The sequence below is a fragment of the Embiotoca jacksoni genome, unplaced genomic scaffold (genome assembly GCF_022577435.1).
Source record: "Embiotoca jacksoni isolate LCO1_2020_lvr unplaced genomic scaffold, fEmbJac1.0.p SCAF_27, whole genome shotgun sequence".
Taxonomy (NCBI): domain Eukaryota; kingdom Metazoa; phylum Chordata; class Actinopteri; family Embiotocidae; genus Embiotoca; species Embiotoca jacksoni.
This window is the reverse complement of record NW_027185378.1, coordinates 6,273,711-6,292,670: the sequence shown is the minus strand read 5'-3', so window position 1 is coordinate 6,292,670 and position 18,960 is coordinate 6,273,711. Positions and strand designations below refer to the sequence as shown.

General features: G+C 39.0%; 1 protein-coding gene across 3 annotated transcripts in view; it reads right to left on the bottom strand.

Annotated features, from left to right (window-relative positions):
• Positions 1–18,960, bottom strand: part of alk (ALK receptor tyrosine kinase) — a 344,308-nt gene that overhangs the window by 185,255 nt on the left and 140,093 nt on the right. For all 3 annotated transcript variants that reach the window (XM_069160956.1, XM_069160958.1, XM_069160957.1), the window contains exon 2: positions 16,083–16,193. In XM_069160956.1, the coding sequence (XP_069017057.1) occupies positions 16,083–16,193 (111 nt within the window). The remainder of the gene's footprint in view (positions 1–16,082; positions 16,194–18,960) is intronic.

Below are 18,960 nucleotides of genomic sequence, written 5' to 3'. Positions count from 1 at the left end.
TGTGCCTTTTCAATACGCTTTGAGCGGGCGCATTGTCACGTTGGACAGTTCAGGTAATTTGCACTGAATGTTTACCTTCACACGCCTCAGAGCACCAGAGTAGAGCTGGTGCGCCTGACCTGATGCGCCATTGTCGGTCTTGGACGGCAACGTTCCGCCTCTCGGAAAGACGAACGTCACTCAAAACACCTCTCCAGGCTCATCGCTTCATTGCCGTCGGCTTCCTGAAGCATTTTAAGGATCTTTGTTGCTGACATCCAGAGTTCGACACAAAATTTGAAATTGAAATTGCATCGGACCAGCATTCGCAAAAGGTTTTGTAACTCAAGGACTGATGATGATCAAGCAACAAAGTTTTTAACACTTACTCACAAAAGTTACAGTTTCTCTCTGTCCACAATACAGGATTCTGGTGGATAATGATACCTGCAGGTCTGACGAAAGGTACAATTCAACAGATACTTTCTACAAACAACTAAATCATGTAGTTTTCCCTTTTGTCTTATACAATCTGTCTCTTTGTAAGTTAGAACAGTAGACAGAACAGACAATCTGACTAGAATAACATTTGGTATTCACTTCATTAGTCAAATATAGTAGGAACATTATCACAGACAAGTCATCCTACCCATTTGGTAAGAAAATATTCACAAAGCCCAGCAAAAACACGCTAAGCCACTCAAATGAAATAACAAAATGTGCACTGCTCTTCATCCTTGTATACTTTAAGTCTTACTAACATTGTCATATTTGTATTTAACATTATTTTTTGTTTGTAAAAGAGTTTTCTATTTGTGCTTCTATTTCTAAACTCCCATGTATGAAATTGCCCCGAGGAACAAATAAAGAACGTTCAATTGAGTCAAACTGAGCAGACTTGTGTCAGGTAGGCCCTTGTATTATAAAACAGACAGGATTAACAAGCTGATGTCATCAGGTCAATACAGCCGCTTGTCTCATTATACAGTGGGTACGGAAAGTATTCAGACCCCTTTCAATTTTTCACTCTTTGTTTCATTGCAGCCATTTGCTAAAATCAAAAAAGTTCATTTTATTTCTCATTAATGTACACTCAGCACCCCATCTTGACAGAAAAAAACAGAAATGTAGAAATTTGTGCAAATTTATTAAAAAAGAAAAACTGAAATATCACATGGTCATAAGTATTCAGACCCTTTGCTCAGTATTGAGTAGAAACACCCTTTTGAGCTAGTACAGCCATGAGTCTTCTTGGGAATGATGCAACAAGCTTTTCACACCTGGATTTAGGGATCCTCTGCCATTCTTCCTTGCAGATCCTCTCCAGTTCCGTCAGGTTGGATGGTGAACGTTGGTGGACAGCCATTTTCAGGTCTCTCCAGAGATGCTCAATTGGGTTTAGGTCAGGGCTCTGGCTGGGCCAGTCAAGAATGGTCACAGAGTTGTTCCGAAGCCACTCCTTTGTTATTTTAGCTGTGTGCTTCGGGTCATTGTCTTGTTGGAAGGTGAACCTTCGGCCCAGTCTGAGGTCCAGAGCACTCTGGAAGAGGTTTTCTTCCAGGATATCTCTGTACTTGGCCGCATTCATCTTTCCTTCAATTGCAACCAGTCGTCCTGTCCCTGCAGCTGAAAAACACCCCCATAGCATGATGCTGCCACCACCATGTTTCACTGTTGGGATTGTATTGGGCAGGTGATGAGCAGTGCCTGGTTTTCTCCACACATACCGCTTAGAATTAACGCCAAAAAGTTCAATCTTGGTCTCATCAGACCAGAGAATCTTATTTCTCATAGTCTGGGAGTCCTTCATGTGTTTTTTAGCAAACTCTATGCGGGCTTTCATATGTCTTGCACTGAGGAGAGGCTTCTGTCGGGCCACTCTGCCATAAAGCCCCGACTGGTGGAGGGCTGCAGTGATAGTTGACTTTGTGGAACTTTCTCCCATCTCTCTACTGCATCTCTGGAGCTCAGCCACAGTGATCTTTGGGTTCTTCTTTACCTCTCTCACCAAGGCTCTTCTCCCACGATTGCTCAGTTTGGCTGGACGGCCAGGTCTAGGAAGAGTTCTGGTCGTCCCAAACTTCTTCCATTTAAGGATTATGGAGGCCACTGTGCTCTTAGGAACCTTGAGTGCTGCAGAAATTATTTTGTAACCTTGGCCAGATCTGTGCCTTGCCACAATTCTGTCTCTGAGCTCCTTGGACAGTTCCTTCGACCTCATGATTCTCATTTGCTCTGACATGCACTGTGAGCTGTAAGGTCTTATATAGACAGGTGTGTGCCTTTCCTAATCAAGTCCAATCAGTTTAATTAAACACAGCTGGACTCCAATGAAGGAGTAGAACCATCTCAAGGAGGATCAGAAGAAATGGACAGCATGTGAGTTAAATATGAGTGTCACAGCAAAGGGTCTGAATACTTATGACCATGTGATATTTCAGTTTTTCTTTTTTAATAAATTTGCACAAATTTCTACATTTCTGTTTTTTTCTGTCAAGATGGGGTGCTGAGTGTACATTAATGAGAAATAAAATGAACTTTTTTGATTTTAGCAAATAGCTGCAATGAAACAAAGAGTGAAAAATTTAAAGGGGTCTGAATACTTTCCGTACCCACTGTATTTCTCAGATATGCAGTGAAAGAGTCACAGTCTAGATAAGGAAAAATGTACTCTTCCAACATTCATTAGGTGCTCTCACTGTGCTGAAGTGTTGGAAACTTTCCCATTTTGTGCCTGTCTCTAAGAAATCAGAAGCTATTTCACATATCGATTGTACAGCAAGAGCACTCACTTCTTCTATTTATAAAAGTTTTGTTTCTAAATTTGAATTCAGCAAGTAAAAACCTGGGTACCAAACTTCTTACTGAACTATCTCAGTGTTAAAAGTGCTGTTATTCTTTTGATACGATACTTTGTGATAGGCCATGAAGCTTCTATCACAGAGCCTGTGGCCTGTTACAGGGCTGCTGCGTTTAACCTCATGTTTCAGTTTCAGTATAAGCTAATAAGAACATCTGAAGTCAGTACGTCTGCAGTAGGCATGGTTTGCACTGATCTTTGTCTAAAGAAAATGCAACGAGCGCACTCAAACTTCATAACTCAGCCAGCCACAGTCTTTGTACAGTTTGTTAAAACTGCTGAACGTTTTGATATATCTGGAAATATTGGTGAATAGCTTTTGAATTTCTCTATAAACACACTTTTGTTTAGTTCTATGCAGTATTTGAAACAGTCTGGTGGCTTTATGTAAAGTGGTGACTTTTATTGGAGCAGGATGGCATAACATTATTTGATGTAAAATACACTCGCAAGGAGGAAAAAAAAGATTCCAAGAACTATTTACAACACTATCTACAGCAGCAGCCAAAAGAAACACACAATAAAGTCAAGATGTCTGATAACAATCTCTTTGTAAAGTGGATGGTCTGGTTTGGCCTTTCACAGTTACTTCATTGTCTGGTCATCCCTTTCATCTGTACAAAACAGCTGGATGAAACTAACAGAAAGGTCAGATTTCCTTCACGTTTTCTGTTGTTTGAGGTTTGACTTTTTAACATCAGCCTTAAGATACCGACGTTGCCAAGTGTAAGTGGAGTTGGCTTCTCTGAACACCGTTCGTGTCTTTTCCAAAGTGCGTATTACACATGTTGCCATTAATGTCAAGTTGTTAAAACAGGATGAACTGAGGTGCTGAATAAATGGCCAGTGTATGATAAATAGGGACTTTTTTTTTAAATAGTTAATTATGGAAAATTACTCTAATGGAGTCGCAAAATACATGTATAAAAAAATAAGGTCTATGCAGACTACTTTAAATTTACGCGAGTCAGTATGATCTACGGGGTGACAGAATAAAAATCTGCACACTGACATGAACTCGATTTGCATTTGTTGATGAGATATTAACTCTGGCTATGAGTAATGAAACCATAGAAGTGGACTGAACAGTGTGGCAGTTCTACTTTATTCACTCAGTACCTGCCATAGCTAACTCTAGCTAGCCAGCTATTTTTTTTTTAAGTATTCATAATGATGCCGCTTTTGAAAGTCTTTAAAAGTTTTTGATAAGGTGTTTTTTCACATGTTGACCTAAGAGTAATAGTCTTCACTACGTTACCAACTATCTCTCTCCTTAAATATTTCGATCTACAATATTTAAGAAATGAGAGAAAACGGTTGGAACACATTTAACAGTGACTTGAGAATTTAGACTGAACGCTTAAAAGGAACTTTACCTAATGAGGTGGCATCAGTGCTGCATTAGGCTGCCCTTAAATTACATGGCTTTCTACTCGAGGAGGCAGCTGCCTTTGGAGGAATAAAAGCAGCGGTCATTCCTAACCACTTAGTGCCAGGACGGGTAATGATTTCCATACTTAAAACTTGTCATTTGGAAAGAAAAAAAACAACAACAACATTGACTGCTGTAGGTTATCACCACTGCAGACCTTAATAGATGATGATGATGATGATATGAAAAAAGAGAAGGTTGGAGTAAAGGCTCCTTTCCTAGTCTTTGATAAATGGTTTTGTAGCCAGAATGAAACAATGCAGTGAGTTAAGCTGTAGGAGGCTTTATCGTCACACTGAAATGAGATTAACACAGTTGTTCTGACTCACATGTAGATGCAAACAAGCACATTCACTTGCAATTCAGGTTTGCATTGATTGGACCATCCGCCTGCTTGACAATATGGTTATCTGTAACTGCAGGCCGACAAACTCCTGTGGAATGAAAAAGTTGACAGTTCTGAAAACAGAGCTGAACTCTGCTTCGCAACACATTTTTTTTTTAATATGTGAAAAGAAAGCTCATGTGGCTGAGCGGGGCTCTAAGCCTTATTTACACTAATGCACCAAGTTTCAAATGTAAAAAAGCACAGATGATAAAAATAATAATAACACATCTATTTAAAAAAAAAAAAAAACTGAACATAAGTGACTAAGATGCAGGTGACAAACAGATACAAGTGATAGAGGTAGTAATAATTAAAGGCAGAGGTAATAATAATTTGAAAAAAAAACAAAATCTGAAATCCAAACATTTCTGGCTTCCAATCAAAAAGTGAACTTTAAAAATAATATATCACACTGAAATTAGTCACTATCATGATTTCATCTTTTGTTAACTGCTAAAACAAAGACTCCTGGCTCGGCAGGTTCTGCTGAGGGGAGATGGGCTGATTTGGGAATGTGGGCCGCCAACTGAGACAGAAAATCTATAAGACATCTACCATGTGGGATCCACAAACAATGCAAGCAAAGACTCCATGCCATCCCTAAACTTCTGTTAAACCTCCCCTTCTGCTGCTGATGCTTTTTCATAATTCAATTCACTTAATTTGTTATACTGCTAACCCTGCTTTGACACCGTGCAGACTTTATCCAACAAAAACAAGTTCACCAGTATAAGCCGCATTGGCCTCCCTACACCTGACCTCTCAGACGCCAACAACAAAGCCATCAACCGCTTAGCACAACTGACAGTTCAAATGACTGCCCTCTGGCCACAGACACACAACTTTAAAATGAAAGAGGCCCGTTTCAGCAGGAGCTTTGCAGTCCACTGGATACTTGGCATATAGATGATAATATAATCCATATGATTAACAGACCATGTACATGCATACGTCATGTGTGAAAAGGCTTAAATGCTATGGTGATTCTGTTTATTAAAGTATGTATTGAATTACCTGTATGTGCTTTCAGCTTGTGAATGTAATTTGCTGCGGGCCAAAAACAGGGAGCTATGGCAACAAGCAGTGAGTTGGAGTCTGTAGACACAACAGTCATTTTTCTGAAAATATATGCTTGTATACATACAGTAGAGATATTAATATGCTTCAGTAACACTCAGAATGAAACGGATCAAGGTTCTTTCATATTGAAAGGCCAAAATGGAAACGTAAACTTTCTTTTAACTTTAACTGAGGCCATTTTAGCTCGAAGTCCTGAGTCAATGGTTAAGGAATTCGTTTGACTCAAATTTTGTTTTCATCCGGGGTCAACTCTCAAATACAAATATACATATCAGAAAATACTAAGTATATATGAAAAATGGGAATTCAATATAAGCACAAGGTGTAACAGGGGTCCTGGCTGAAGTACAATGTGGCCTGGGAGAGTTTGTACTGCCACAATGACATTGAGGAATTCTAAAATTCAATAAGCAAACTAAATTGTCAATTCAGCAGTCCCTCCAGGAAATATCAATCTCGTGTTCGCAATAATTAACGCAAAATTCAAGCAAGCATCGTAATATTTGCGGGAGCTTGCAATTTTCTGTTTTCTCTTCACCAAATAAAACTTTGTGCACCAGAGGAAACCAGAACAAGCGGAAAAAAACAAAGTGACGGGATTTGTGGGAAATGTGGCCTTCACAATATAAGTTTTGAATTAAATGCTTAATATCAATGGAAGTGATTACACATTACTGTATGCTATAATCCTTTTATACACAAGTCCAGTTGTAAGACACCACACTTTATCTTTGTGGTAACAGCGTGTTGAATTAACATTAATTCAACAGTTTTTAAAGTTCTTATTTTAACAGCCTTTTTAGTCCCTATTCTTTATTACTCACAGACTGTTTTGTAAAGCTTTTATGAGTTGTTTTTGTAACTTAAAACTCACTGTTTTTCAATAAATCAATTTGAATAAATAAATAAAATAACATTAGAAATAAAACATGTCTGCGATGTGCAGCATGATTATTACCAAAGGAAGTGAATACATATTTACTATCTTATCAGGTAGTGCTTAAAAAAAAAAAAAGTATTTTTCTTTCTCAACATTTTTTTTATAATTCTTGCAATTTTATGCAAAAAACTCACTTAAAATTCTGCAAATTACGTCGCAGTTATTCAGAAAATCTGCCTTAAAAATTCAAGCATTTTGGATCTCAACAATCACAAAAAACAAAATCCTAGAGGGACGTCGGTGTGGAGTTCATCAAATGATCAATAATCACACCTTGTTGGTTAAAATCAAATACCAGTTTGCATACATACTTGAATAAAATCATTTTTAAAAACCTGTCACATACATACACGCATACACACTTTACAAAGTCATGGGAAGGAACGTAGACACGTTTCAGAGCTGTCTCCTCACATTTCCCCACCGCTGGATATCATACATGTATGCAGAAATGCACTTGGCACGCTGACAAGCTAAGCACTTCTGTGCGCTGCCAAATGGGGATGAGAGATACGTTTCAACTGTGGTGAGCGAGATCTGGACCCGTCATCCAATTTCACCCACCTCCTGCATGTGCAAAGGGAAGAAGAATAGATGACTTGTCAAAGGACCGTGGACGTGGCTTTAACGGTTCTTTCATTCACAATTCCATCTTTGACATTTTTCAAAACCATATTTCCACTGACTACGAAATGATATCCTTTTTTTTTTTCCACATTCCTGAGCTGTGGTTCATTTACCTCTGCATTAGACCATTGCACATTTTAATCAAAGTAACTAGAGGAGCTACTTAGAGAAATGGATACCTTTAAAACATTTCCCACACTTTTCACCCATTTTGCTGTGTCCTTAATGTTCTTGGTTGCCGCTAACGTTTTGCCTGAGCGCTGTCGATTAAAAGCAAGTCATGGCAAACGTTCTCCTAATAAAATGTTGGTTTTATTATTCAATTTTTTTTCCTAAGTACAGAGGAATTGCTAAAGAATTTGTTTGAATTTGAGTCAGTTGCTCAATGTAAAACTATAATAGCTCAGAGAGGAACTTATGAAGGTTCACCATCATTTACCTCTTCATGGGAAAATGATTCAACACTATTCCTTTATTTCACAATACAACTCTCCTTTAACATTAATCAACATCGTAGCTGAGCCATTCAAGTCAGTAATGGTTTCAATACAAATTCTTAAAAGGACGGGCTGCATATGTCCTTGAAGAGCCTGTACAATTTTAAATGTAAAATTGGCACATTACTCCTGGCTGCAGGAGTTATCGTTGCATATTATAACATCATTAAAGAATTCAAGTTACAACAAAAATGCAAAGTCTTTGGTACAACATCAAATTCAGAGTTCTTAGTGGATCTGATGGGTATTTAGGGATATATGTTACAGAATAACTGTTTTCAGAAAAGCTAATAAATGGCTTCATGAATTGCTATTAATTCTATTGTCATGACAGAAATGAGATATGTCATCAGATTGTTTTGAAATGAAATCGAAGCTCAGTCAAAAGAGTGGCAATGTGCAGTCACAGAGATATCATTTCACAAGGTTGAATTTCTTCCTTCTGTGATCTACACTCCATTAATTTTACATTATCTCCTCTGAATGTCATTCCATCGGTCCTTTAACCAATAATAACACATTAAAAATGAATCCAGAAAAAAATATTGACCATAATTCCGTTATTATTATTTTTAATGGACGTGTTACTCAATGTTTTTCTGTAGGACAGTTCAAAGGGATCTGAGCATAACCGGTTTTGATGATAATTGAAGGTAATTTATGAATACCAATAACCCAGATATTGTGGTAACTGGTTGCAGTGATGCTCAGTCACTGTGAAACCTGCCATCCAAAAGGGAAAAAAAAAATATATAATAATAGTCTGTGACTACGTCAGCCCACAGAATATAGAGGATCGTAGGCCGTACTCACAAAGATTCCAAGGAATAAAAGTTCCTCCTAGTGACGTAATTCTAAGCAAATTTTTAGAACTGTGACATTTTTTATTTCCTCTTAATAAGAGAAAATCCTTGTAAAGATAAAAGGTATTAACACAAAATCTTAGCCCTTAAATGACCTCCTAAGGTGAAAAACTATTAGGAGCAAGGAGGAGGACTTTTAAGAGGCTTAAGAATTTAAAAATCAGTGGAGAAAACTGCGGAAGTACAGCGAGGTGGAGAAATATTCTTCAAACGCTGAATGACGGCATTTTAATGAAACACTACAAAGTGTATCTTGCAGGCACGATGTTTGTGGTTGACCTCGTTTGAGACGTTCACTTCTCCCCCTCAACGCAGTAAGTCAACGCCACCTGAAATGTGATTGCAGCGCGAAGATATCTTCATCAGCTGAATGACCACACAAACAGAAACAGCCTTTTCAAAGCCTCATATTGGCACGCAGTTCATTTTATTTCCACTGGATGTCACCCGTTATAACAAAGAGTGCATTTTTTTTTTAATTTTTTTTATCAACCAATCACATCTTGTAAATGAATGCGTCACACCTAGCAACGGCGTCAACTGCACCTCCTTACTAAGATAAGAGTTTCTGTTCTTTCTTTACTCAGAGTTGCTCTGAGAAGTTTCCTGAATTATTCCTAATCTGAGACTACTTGCTTAAAGAAAGGTTTCGGATAAATTACGATCTCTCTGAGAGCATTCGAAGAATGTTTGTGAATTTAGCCCGAGGATTAATGTTGTTTCTGAGGGCTTTTGTGAAAAATGCCACGCATGGTTTGATGGGTTATTCATACCTGTCCCTCGAATCCCATCAGCTTGATTAAGTAGAGAATGTTAACAATGCAGCCTCCCTTTTGCAAACAATGCTAGTTTTATAACATAAGTGGATTGTTCCATATAACTAAAAGCAGCAGATGAATGTAAACAAGGCTTGTAATGATCTTGCCCATCAGAATGTGCTCGGGTGCTTTAAGTGACATTAATTCATTGTTAAAAAAAACAACGATAAAAAAATAGTACATTTTAGCCTTCTTAGCAATTAAGAGGAGCATTTTCAGAGTTGCCGGTGACTCTGACTGGGTTAACAGGGGTGTGTGATTGGCTAATGAGTCTGTCATGACACTACGACTCTGCCCTCATTCATCAAACAGAGCAGAGATTGAGCGATGTGTCGTGTTACAAGTCCGAAGGTCACTGAGATGTGAGCCAACTGTGGCCATCTTAATTTGTTATATAAATGAAGCAGTGAATTCCCAGCAGCGCACACCTATGCGATTAGATGTTTAAAAATGAGATGCTGAATTTGCACCGGATTGCAGACATCAACTAAATCACAACTAACAATGTATTTGTGAATCAAGAGTAAAAAAAAAACATTCTGACAAATTTCACCATGAAACACTTTAGCTGAGATAATGCATATGTTTATTTCTTGATTACAATGAAATGCTGCCTGTTTGATTTAATTTATGGAACCGTTTGACTTTTTATGGCCTTGGTATTCCAGGCAAATTAATTTCCTCTTCAGGGCACTGGAGCCTCGATGAGTGTCAAGTGATTTTTGACAAACAGCGGGTACGAGAGGCATTTAAAGGAGATGATCTAAAACACATAGAACATAGAACTCTTATTCTGATGTCGGGGACACAAATGAATGGGAGGAGCGAGCGATGGATCTGACTTGATCTGATTGGAAAACCGGCGATACTACGCCCTGCCCACCGATAGCCATCACCTGACTGCGCCGCAGGCCTGTCAATCAAACACACGCCCCCAAAAACACATCTTTTTGAAGCTTATTTTATAATTAATGTAATTAATGACAACATTTTCAGATGGACGGCCAGAAAACTAATAAGAAAGAGCAACTTTCGCCGACAAAACTGAGATAACTTGTGGAGAAATTGTATTGACTTTAAATTGCATTGACTAGATTTTATGAGACAAGTTGAATGGGAGTCTATGGAACTGGAGGCTTTTTGGAGCCGACCTCTAGTGGCACTCGGTGGTATTGCAGCTTAAGGCACTTCCGCATTGGCCTAATTTTTCAGATTTTTTTTTATATACGGTCAATGGTTCTTATGATATATCAATAATGTTTCTTCAGAGATATGGACAAAGACTGTATTGTCTAAATAAAGTGTTTCCATTAATGTTAAGTGGCACCTAAGAGGGCTGTCTGATAAGATGTGGCTCTAGCTTTTTTACTTACCAATGGTGAGAAAGTACTGTGATAGGTGTCCATGTCTCTTTCTATCTCTTACATTTCTGGTTTTAAGTCATACAGTAGCTCATTTTATGTATCATAATGTGTCATTATTTGAAATGTTCCCAAACTGCATGTTTTATAAAAAAAAAAGTAACGCAAATCAATTTGAGCGGAGAGGACGGGCCAGAACTCGCCAGCAGAAGTTCAAGATCTTTTTAATGATGCGGAGCCACGCTTCATCAAAGGAAATCAACAACATTAGTTACATGTTTGATTGTTACTGAAGGAGGCGGAGGAATAGCGGAACACGAGATGTACTGAGCAGCAGGGAGATGGACCAGTGAGAGGACGAGGAGCCGTCGCTAACTGCTAAGCTAAAGCAGCCAACAGATCTGAACAGCTGGTAAACAACTGTGGGATCAGCAAGAAAGCCACTAAAGCGAGCAGAGAGCTGCGAGTGGGTGAGCAGAACTAGCTTACGTTTAAATGCAGGTAATTAACTCCTGTAATGAAGACTAGAGCAAATTAACTGGGGTTGAGAGAGCGGTAAAACAGCTGTGCCGCAAACTGGAAATGAGATGATAAACTTCCGGCAGCCCGTCAATCTATTTGATGTTGAAAACAACTGAAGGAGCATTCTCAAAGAAAGAGCTTTTTTTTTTTTTTTTAATATATAGGCTATTTAACTCCTAACCTATCATTTACATTTTTAGAAGCTGTATATTTTCAAACAGCTAGGAAACCCTTCCTTTGTATTTCATTTTGATCACACTGTGTTAATAAAAAGTGACTGTAACCGTTCATAGCTTCGACTTACAAATAAATATTCAACCCATTTGGTAGAAAATATTGCGATATACATCATATATTGCCATTCAGCCAAAATATATGCAAATATGACTTTTGGTCCATATCTACCAGTGCTAGTTCGAATGTGATTTGTTTAATGATACTGAGCAAAAAGCAGTGAGATGTCTGAAGTATGAAGGCAAAAGAGGTTCAGTTATCAATATTTTTGGCTCAACTGCATGTGACAGTTTGTGATTCCACATCAGAAGAGATCAAAGTCAAATGTCAGACTTTCCCTTCCTTGTGAACTCCCTCCTTCACCTTATCCATAGCAGTCACTCTTATACTACAAAGGCACTGAGGTATTCTTCACAACAAACCATCTGAGGGCTTGAAGATTCAGGGGAAACTACTGGCAAAACCAAACCACAATAAACATTTTCTTACAGAAGGTTTCAAATCACTAAAAAAAGATTGAGTTTTCATCGTTTCAGTCAGCAACAACCCGAAACCATTGTGAGCAGCAGCAGCAACTCTCAGCAAATTCTGTTAACATGGTCACTGAATTTCCATCAGAAATTGACCCCTTCATTTGATTAATTGCATTTTTTTTTTTTTAAATGGATCCAATGATTCAAACCATCTAAACAAATGAACAACCACTAACGCAGATGTTGCCAACCTTTTTTCCATTTAAAAGCTACTTGAAAGTGTCAGAGAGCTACAAGAGCTCTCAGACATCGTAACATTTGTTCACATAGCCGAGCTATATTCAGCCAAACCAGCTGGAGAAGCTTCTTTTACGGTGGTCGGTCTGAAAATAATCCGGTCATTAATTAGAAAAAATACAATTCAAAAAGCTGTTGTTCTGGGGGCGTGTCTGTTTGATTGACAGGCCTGTGGTGCAGTCAGGTTACAGCTATCGGTGGGAGGGACGAGGTATCACCGGGTTTCCAATCGGATCGAGATGGCAGCTGGCGAGATGGCACCGGCCAAATTCCAAATTCTTGATCACATAAACAACTGTGCATCTTAAATTGTGGATCTTTTTCACTCCTGATACACTTAAAAGGATCCGTCAGACGTTAGCTCCAGCTTACTCCAGAGCGGGAAGTTCAATGTGTGCGATTAATGACACTTTAGTCTTTGAAGAAGTATGTATAATAATATATAATGGACCTTTGATGTGACATCAAACTTCAGCTTTTGCCTTATTATCCAGATCAGAATCCCTTATAAATATTGCACGTTTTTTTTTTTATATATTTGCATCAACAAAATTCCTGTAGATAAATGCTTATAGGAGCCTGATCCAGTTACACGTCACAACATGAAAATGCTCAGGAAAAAGGAACAATGTGCCCACTGGTGGAGGCTGGAAAGGCTAAATGATACGACTCCAGGAGGATGCCGTATTTAAGCACCTGCACCAGTGCTCGATCCTTTATATCCCCCCACCTTTGCAAATGTGTTTTATTCCACTGCTGTGTCTCATTACACAAGAACAGCACTACCGGCTGAGTGAGGCAGATGTTCTATTGTAGCAAACGGTGACTCGTCAAGTGGCTAGCATCCATCTGAGTGCCTGTGTTACAGCTGGCAGCTACAGCTGAACCAAGACAATTCATCTCGATGAGGAGAATAGGTCTGGAGTAATGACGATGGCGTGAGGGAAGAGACGACTGCAGATAGGAGACAGGAGAGAGTTCATGTCTGAGAGCTTCGACATTACGGACATCACTGACACAGAGTGGCAATGAAGTCGGTTCACCAGTTCTGAAATTTAAATAAGGAAGTCGGTTTACCCTGCAGCCCCTGCAGCTAAAGGCTGGCACTGGACGCATGGAGGCAGGGGGAGGTTGGGACAATATGGGGGCAGCTGGTGGCGAGTGTCCAGTCGGTCTGTTGGCTTTTGTGGAGGGTAATAAATGCCAGCGGACAGCAGATGCTGTTGGGAGAGCTGAGATCTATCGTTGAAGCCTAAAGCCATGCTCACCATGCTGTATTTTTTGTGTCCTCTCAAAACCCTTTTTTTTTTCTCAGCACCCTCTGATGCTGTCCCGTGGAACACAATGCAACAACACCCAACCTTTAAAAGCCGCTACAAGCAGCACGAGTCGTATCAAAGTGACATCACTTTGAAGGGCTTTTACCATTTTGGCTTGAGCGAGTAATTGGTCCCTACAAGAAGAGAAATAAAAGGCGGGAACATGCACACACATTAGGGCTGGGATGATATGCTTTTCTACCAATTCAATACTATCATGATGCTTGTGTGTCAATTCGATAAGTACTGCAATTTTTAAACATTGGCCAAACTAAAAGTATTAAAATTAAGTAAAGGATTTATTTAACTTCTTCTTTTTTTTTTTCTTTTTTTTTTTACTTTTCTTTTCGTTTTACCGTTGGGAAAAGTTCAATCTTCTCGTGATTAAGAAATATTTAAAAAAACAAAGTATAACACGCCAGTCATTCTGAGCTCTATTTCAGCAGCATTGTTGTGAGAAACTGTTTGGCTCTGTCTTAAAGCCATGCTAAAAAAAAAAGATTGTCATTGTCTATCATTAGGAACACAATTTAAAAAGTCAGCAGGCCATAAATGTTCTGCCCGTTAGTTTAGTGACGTATTGTTGTAATAAAATTAAATAAAGTACCTGTAAAATAAAGTTAAAGTACTGTAGCTTTTATTACACTACCTTATTGCAAATCATGAATCAGCAGTTTGATTAAAAAAACAAAAAAACATTTCATAAAATAAAGACTCCTTCTACTTGAGAGAAAACATTTTCCTCTCACCCCTCCAATTCACCTATTTACCAGTGGTGGAGAATACAATATCATAAATTATATTATATAAAGAACAAGTAAAAGGGCACATTTGTTCCTGTCTGTTCAATCAACATTTCATTTGTTTCACTGGACTGTGCCATTTATCTGCATCAGCACTTTTGTCATCTGGCTTTATTACCCAGATGTGATCCTTCCTCCTCCTGCCACATTGCTTTTGATTTACTAATCAAAAAAAAGGAAGAAAAAAAACCTCCTCTTCTGGTTTGCTCACATACTAGAGATAAGAGGTCAGAGCTGTCGTGATATGAAATAACAGAAAAATGTGCATGATGGGTTGATTAATTCAAAACAGTGGGGTGATCTGTTGTCTAAGTGACACCAATTAGAGTTAGATCCACTGCAGACTGTCACAGCCACAGCAGCTGAAGCAAGGTCCCAGGGACGCACAGTCAAGGATGTGTTTCATAAACAGTTGGGTGACAGACTGGTGCTGGCGGGACTTTGAATCATCACTTACAGGATGACCTCCCACCCTCCAAGATGCTGGAAAGGGGCAAAAAGAAATCCTGCTGGAGCTGTCGCCCCCAAGTGATGGGAATGGGCTTTGAGTCTGATGTGACATGGATGCAACCATGCGCCTACAGGCTTATGCAGATGCTCAGACCCAGGGTTTTAATATTTGGGTCTGGCATTCAGATCTCGTTCTTCAAAATCGTTTTCATCTCATGTCAAGTTTTGACTTAACTGTGTCAAGTCTTTACAGGACTTTTTTTTCTCCACCTGCTTGACAAAGAGCTGTAGACGTCCATTAGTAACGATCGTTTACCCTTCAATTACTGATTTCTTAAAATATATAAATTAGCTTAAAAAGGATCTATTATGCAGTTTTAAGTATGTTCATATTAGATGTTGCCAAAGTTTCAAATGATAAAGTGTGTAAACGTAATTGCTTTGACATAAAAGCTCAGGCTTCAGATTGGCCTGTTTTCTTTTTTTTTTTTTTTTTTTTCTGCTGTTTTCTTTGCTGCTGTGTAAGTTTGTGTCGTCTAGTTTCATATTTTGGATCACATTTACATCATTGATGCATACTGGATCATTTGATGATCGTTTGATCACTTTAGGTATACAGTACACATATTATACACATATTATTGTGAGAAAGTAGGTACATGTCAGTATTTGTAATCCGTACCTTTTCTTTATAGACTTACACTGTGCTTTGAAAAATTCAAAACATTTTATCTTTACTTTGACATTACTTATTTCTATGCTAAATATCTTATTTAATCTCTGCTCTATTTAAATACTTTCACTACTATTACCTGCTGGTTTTCTTCAGGAGGTTATAAAACACAAATTGTATGTCTATGACTTGTAGCAGGCTCCAGGTGCAAATAAACTGTGTAAGAACTACAAATTGGAATTATTTGGGTCCTTGAAAGGGTCACAGAAAGACAGAGCAACAGAAAACCACTTCTGAGACAATGCCAGGGCTGATGGTAGCGGGCAGGCGAGACAGAGATGCTTATGCGTGCTGATAGAGAGCTGATGCCAGGTGTCAGGGCCAATTGGAAGCAAAGGATTGTTGGAGGACAGAAGTGTCTCAGCCTGTCTGTCTGTCTGAGAAGGGCTGACAATGTTCGACTCACCTGACATGGGCACAGAGTCATTGGGAAAGCTCAGGTCATCCTCGGCTACCCAGGAGAAGCTCCAGTACCCTCTAGGAACGCCAGTAGCCGTCCTACCATCCTGTGGTTCACCTGAAATAACAGCAAATCCGCCATTTTACTTACAGAGCACATGTTGCAAAGACATAAGGTCAAAGAGGTGAAAATCACTATCAAAATGTTAAGATATTCAACTCAATAAGGATCACTACTTGCTGCGTATATTTGGTATGTCTGGATGCCATTGATTTGTTATCCACATTGAGGTCCTGTGTATTAATTAGTCCAACCAATAAACATACTCTTCACTCATGCCCCACTTGCTTTATTACCATCTGTACATGTTGTACTTGTTATTTTGCAAATCATATATAATATATAATGCAAATAAACCAGGTAGACTCTCAAAGAGATCGGTCGGCCTTTTATTTAATGGGACATGACGACGTGATAGTCCAGGTGAAAGTGTAATGTCTCAAATAATACTAAATATGATTGTTCATTTCACCGTGTTGCTCAAAATCCATGAAAAATCCTAACAAGCTTATGCATTCTGTGAACAGTATTGGTACTGCAGATTAATGGCAGTAAACTTTAGCAGTGACACAGTGCACTTGAGTGATAGTTAAAAAGTCCAAAGGGCCATATGAATTGGTTATTGGATATCAATGGGCTGCATAATTACCCAAAGGCAGCTTCGTCTAATTTTGTTTGACTCTGTCTTCACCTTCTAAACTCAAATACTAATTATCACAAGATCGAACACAACTCTGATACTGTTAAGTAGATGCAACAACTTTCTCCTATACTTCTTTTACCCCCCAACCTCCTGATTCTGCCATCACATAGACACACGTGCCATGTCTCTCACTTTGTCCTCAGTGCATGGGTAATTACTACACAGTCACAGACCGATACGCTGCTGCCCATTGGAGACGCCACAATAAATCCTGCAGCCATTTCAAATGAGGCTTAAAGAGCAATTGATTGTAAATGCTGCCTTTCATGGCACTGAACAGAGCAGTACACTTTGGTTGCGGCCAAAGAGGACACACAATATTCAAGATTTATTCTCACTTAGAATGTCTCATCTGTACGAGTTTGGACAGACATGGATGTAAAGTACAACTTCAGTGGTTTGTAGAGGCATATAACCTTGAGGCAGTAATGTTAGTTTTTATGTTGTTTTCCTGATGTAAAACACTTTGTGACTTTGCTCTTGAGATAAATTTGACTTACTGTTTGAATTTGAATTTAAAAGCACTACTTGAAATGTTGTTAAATTCAAGCAGAATGACCCATGGAACAAAAAAAAAATAAAAAGGTCTGCCCTCATAAGCTGCTGCCTGAATGGAGGATATTGTCTAGATGATGCTTTCTCCTTTTGGGTCCCTTGTTTTGGGACCCTTCTTGTCCCCGTGGTTAGGAGAGAGGAGCTGAATGTAGCCAATGCAGGGTAATTCGTTTGGGGTCACCAGCTGTTGCAATGGGGGAAACCTGGCTGGCTGGTTGTATACAGCATGAGCTGGCAGGCTGCTGCTGGAGCTGACTCACTGGTAGCTGTAGCGGCTGATTACTGAGGAGCTTTGAGGAAAAACTGATAAGCCACTGGAGGAACTGCCTGCCTGCCGGCCTTACCAGCTGTTGAGAGGTGACGCTGCTTTCTGACTGACAGCTGGGGGTGGAGGAAGATGGCTTGCTGAGTGGCTTTTCATAAGAGTGCTTTTGGCTATTTGTGGGGCAGTTTGGCAAGATGGCCTCATATTATTGTAGATAAATTTGCTCTCTACACAATTAATAGTTACAGAGGATCTGATGCTTACATAGCGATAACATAGTACCTGCCATGCAGAGGCCCTTTCCTTTCCTTTCCACTTCTTTTCTCTTGTCCTCGTTTTAATTTTGTTCATGTCAATAGCAAGGGACCTGTACAAAACATCTCATTTACTGGTCTGTTCTGAACCTTATTTCTCAAATAAAATGAGTAAACTGTAAATACAAGCAGTCAGAATGAGCCATGTTTGGGTATCTCATGACTATATTCCCTTTAAATACAAAGATGAGCAACATTGTGTGTCACACTGGGCGTAGACCTCTGGTTAATTTAAACCAATCAGCATGCGCTTAAACTGGCCGACACTGCCACCATTGACGATGTCGATGTTCACAACGACGGAAACTGAAGCTGTGAGGAATAGTCTGGTGGACGCAGGCTGGGATGTGAGTTGAGGGGAAGACATTTTGGGCTTCAGGAAATATCAACGAACCAAAACAAACAACAACAAAAGCAATCACTGGATTTGTATAAAATTTCATTTTAGAGGAAAACATATAGGTGTCATATATATAAATATTGGCAACAGAAAACTTTTACACTTAGTAACCCATGGTGAAAAAATACATATATATTTTTTCTGCAAATGTATAAATAACGATTAACAGAAAATGGAAATTTCTTATTTACGAAAGTACTGACATCTTAATTCAGTCCTTTGTAGACGCCTTTACGGCAGCCACGTCAAGTCTTCTTGGATAAATCCCTACAAACTGAGAATACCTGGATTAGGGCAATTCATATATTAAAGTGGGCAGTTTAAGAGGATCTGCAGGGAATCTAGCTCCATCTAATTGAATGGGAAGCATCCGTGATTGGCCATCTTGAGGTTTTTCCAAATATGTTCTATGTTCAGACTCTTTTCCTGAAGCGACTCTAGTGTCGTTTTGGATCACAAGTCTTTCCATCACTGCTGCCGAGCATCACCACCAGATGATAAAGCTGCCACCACAACTTTTCATTGTGGGGATGTTATTATCCAGATGATGAGCAGTGCCTGATGTTTACCAGACGTGGTGCCTTGAG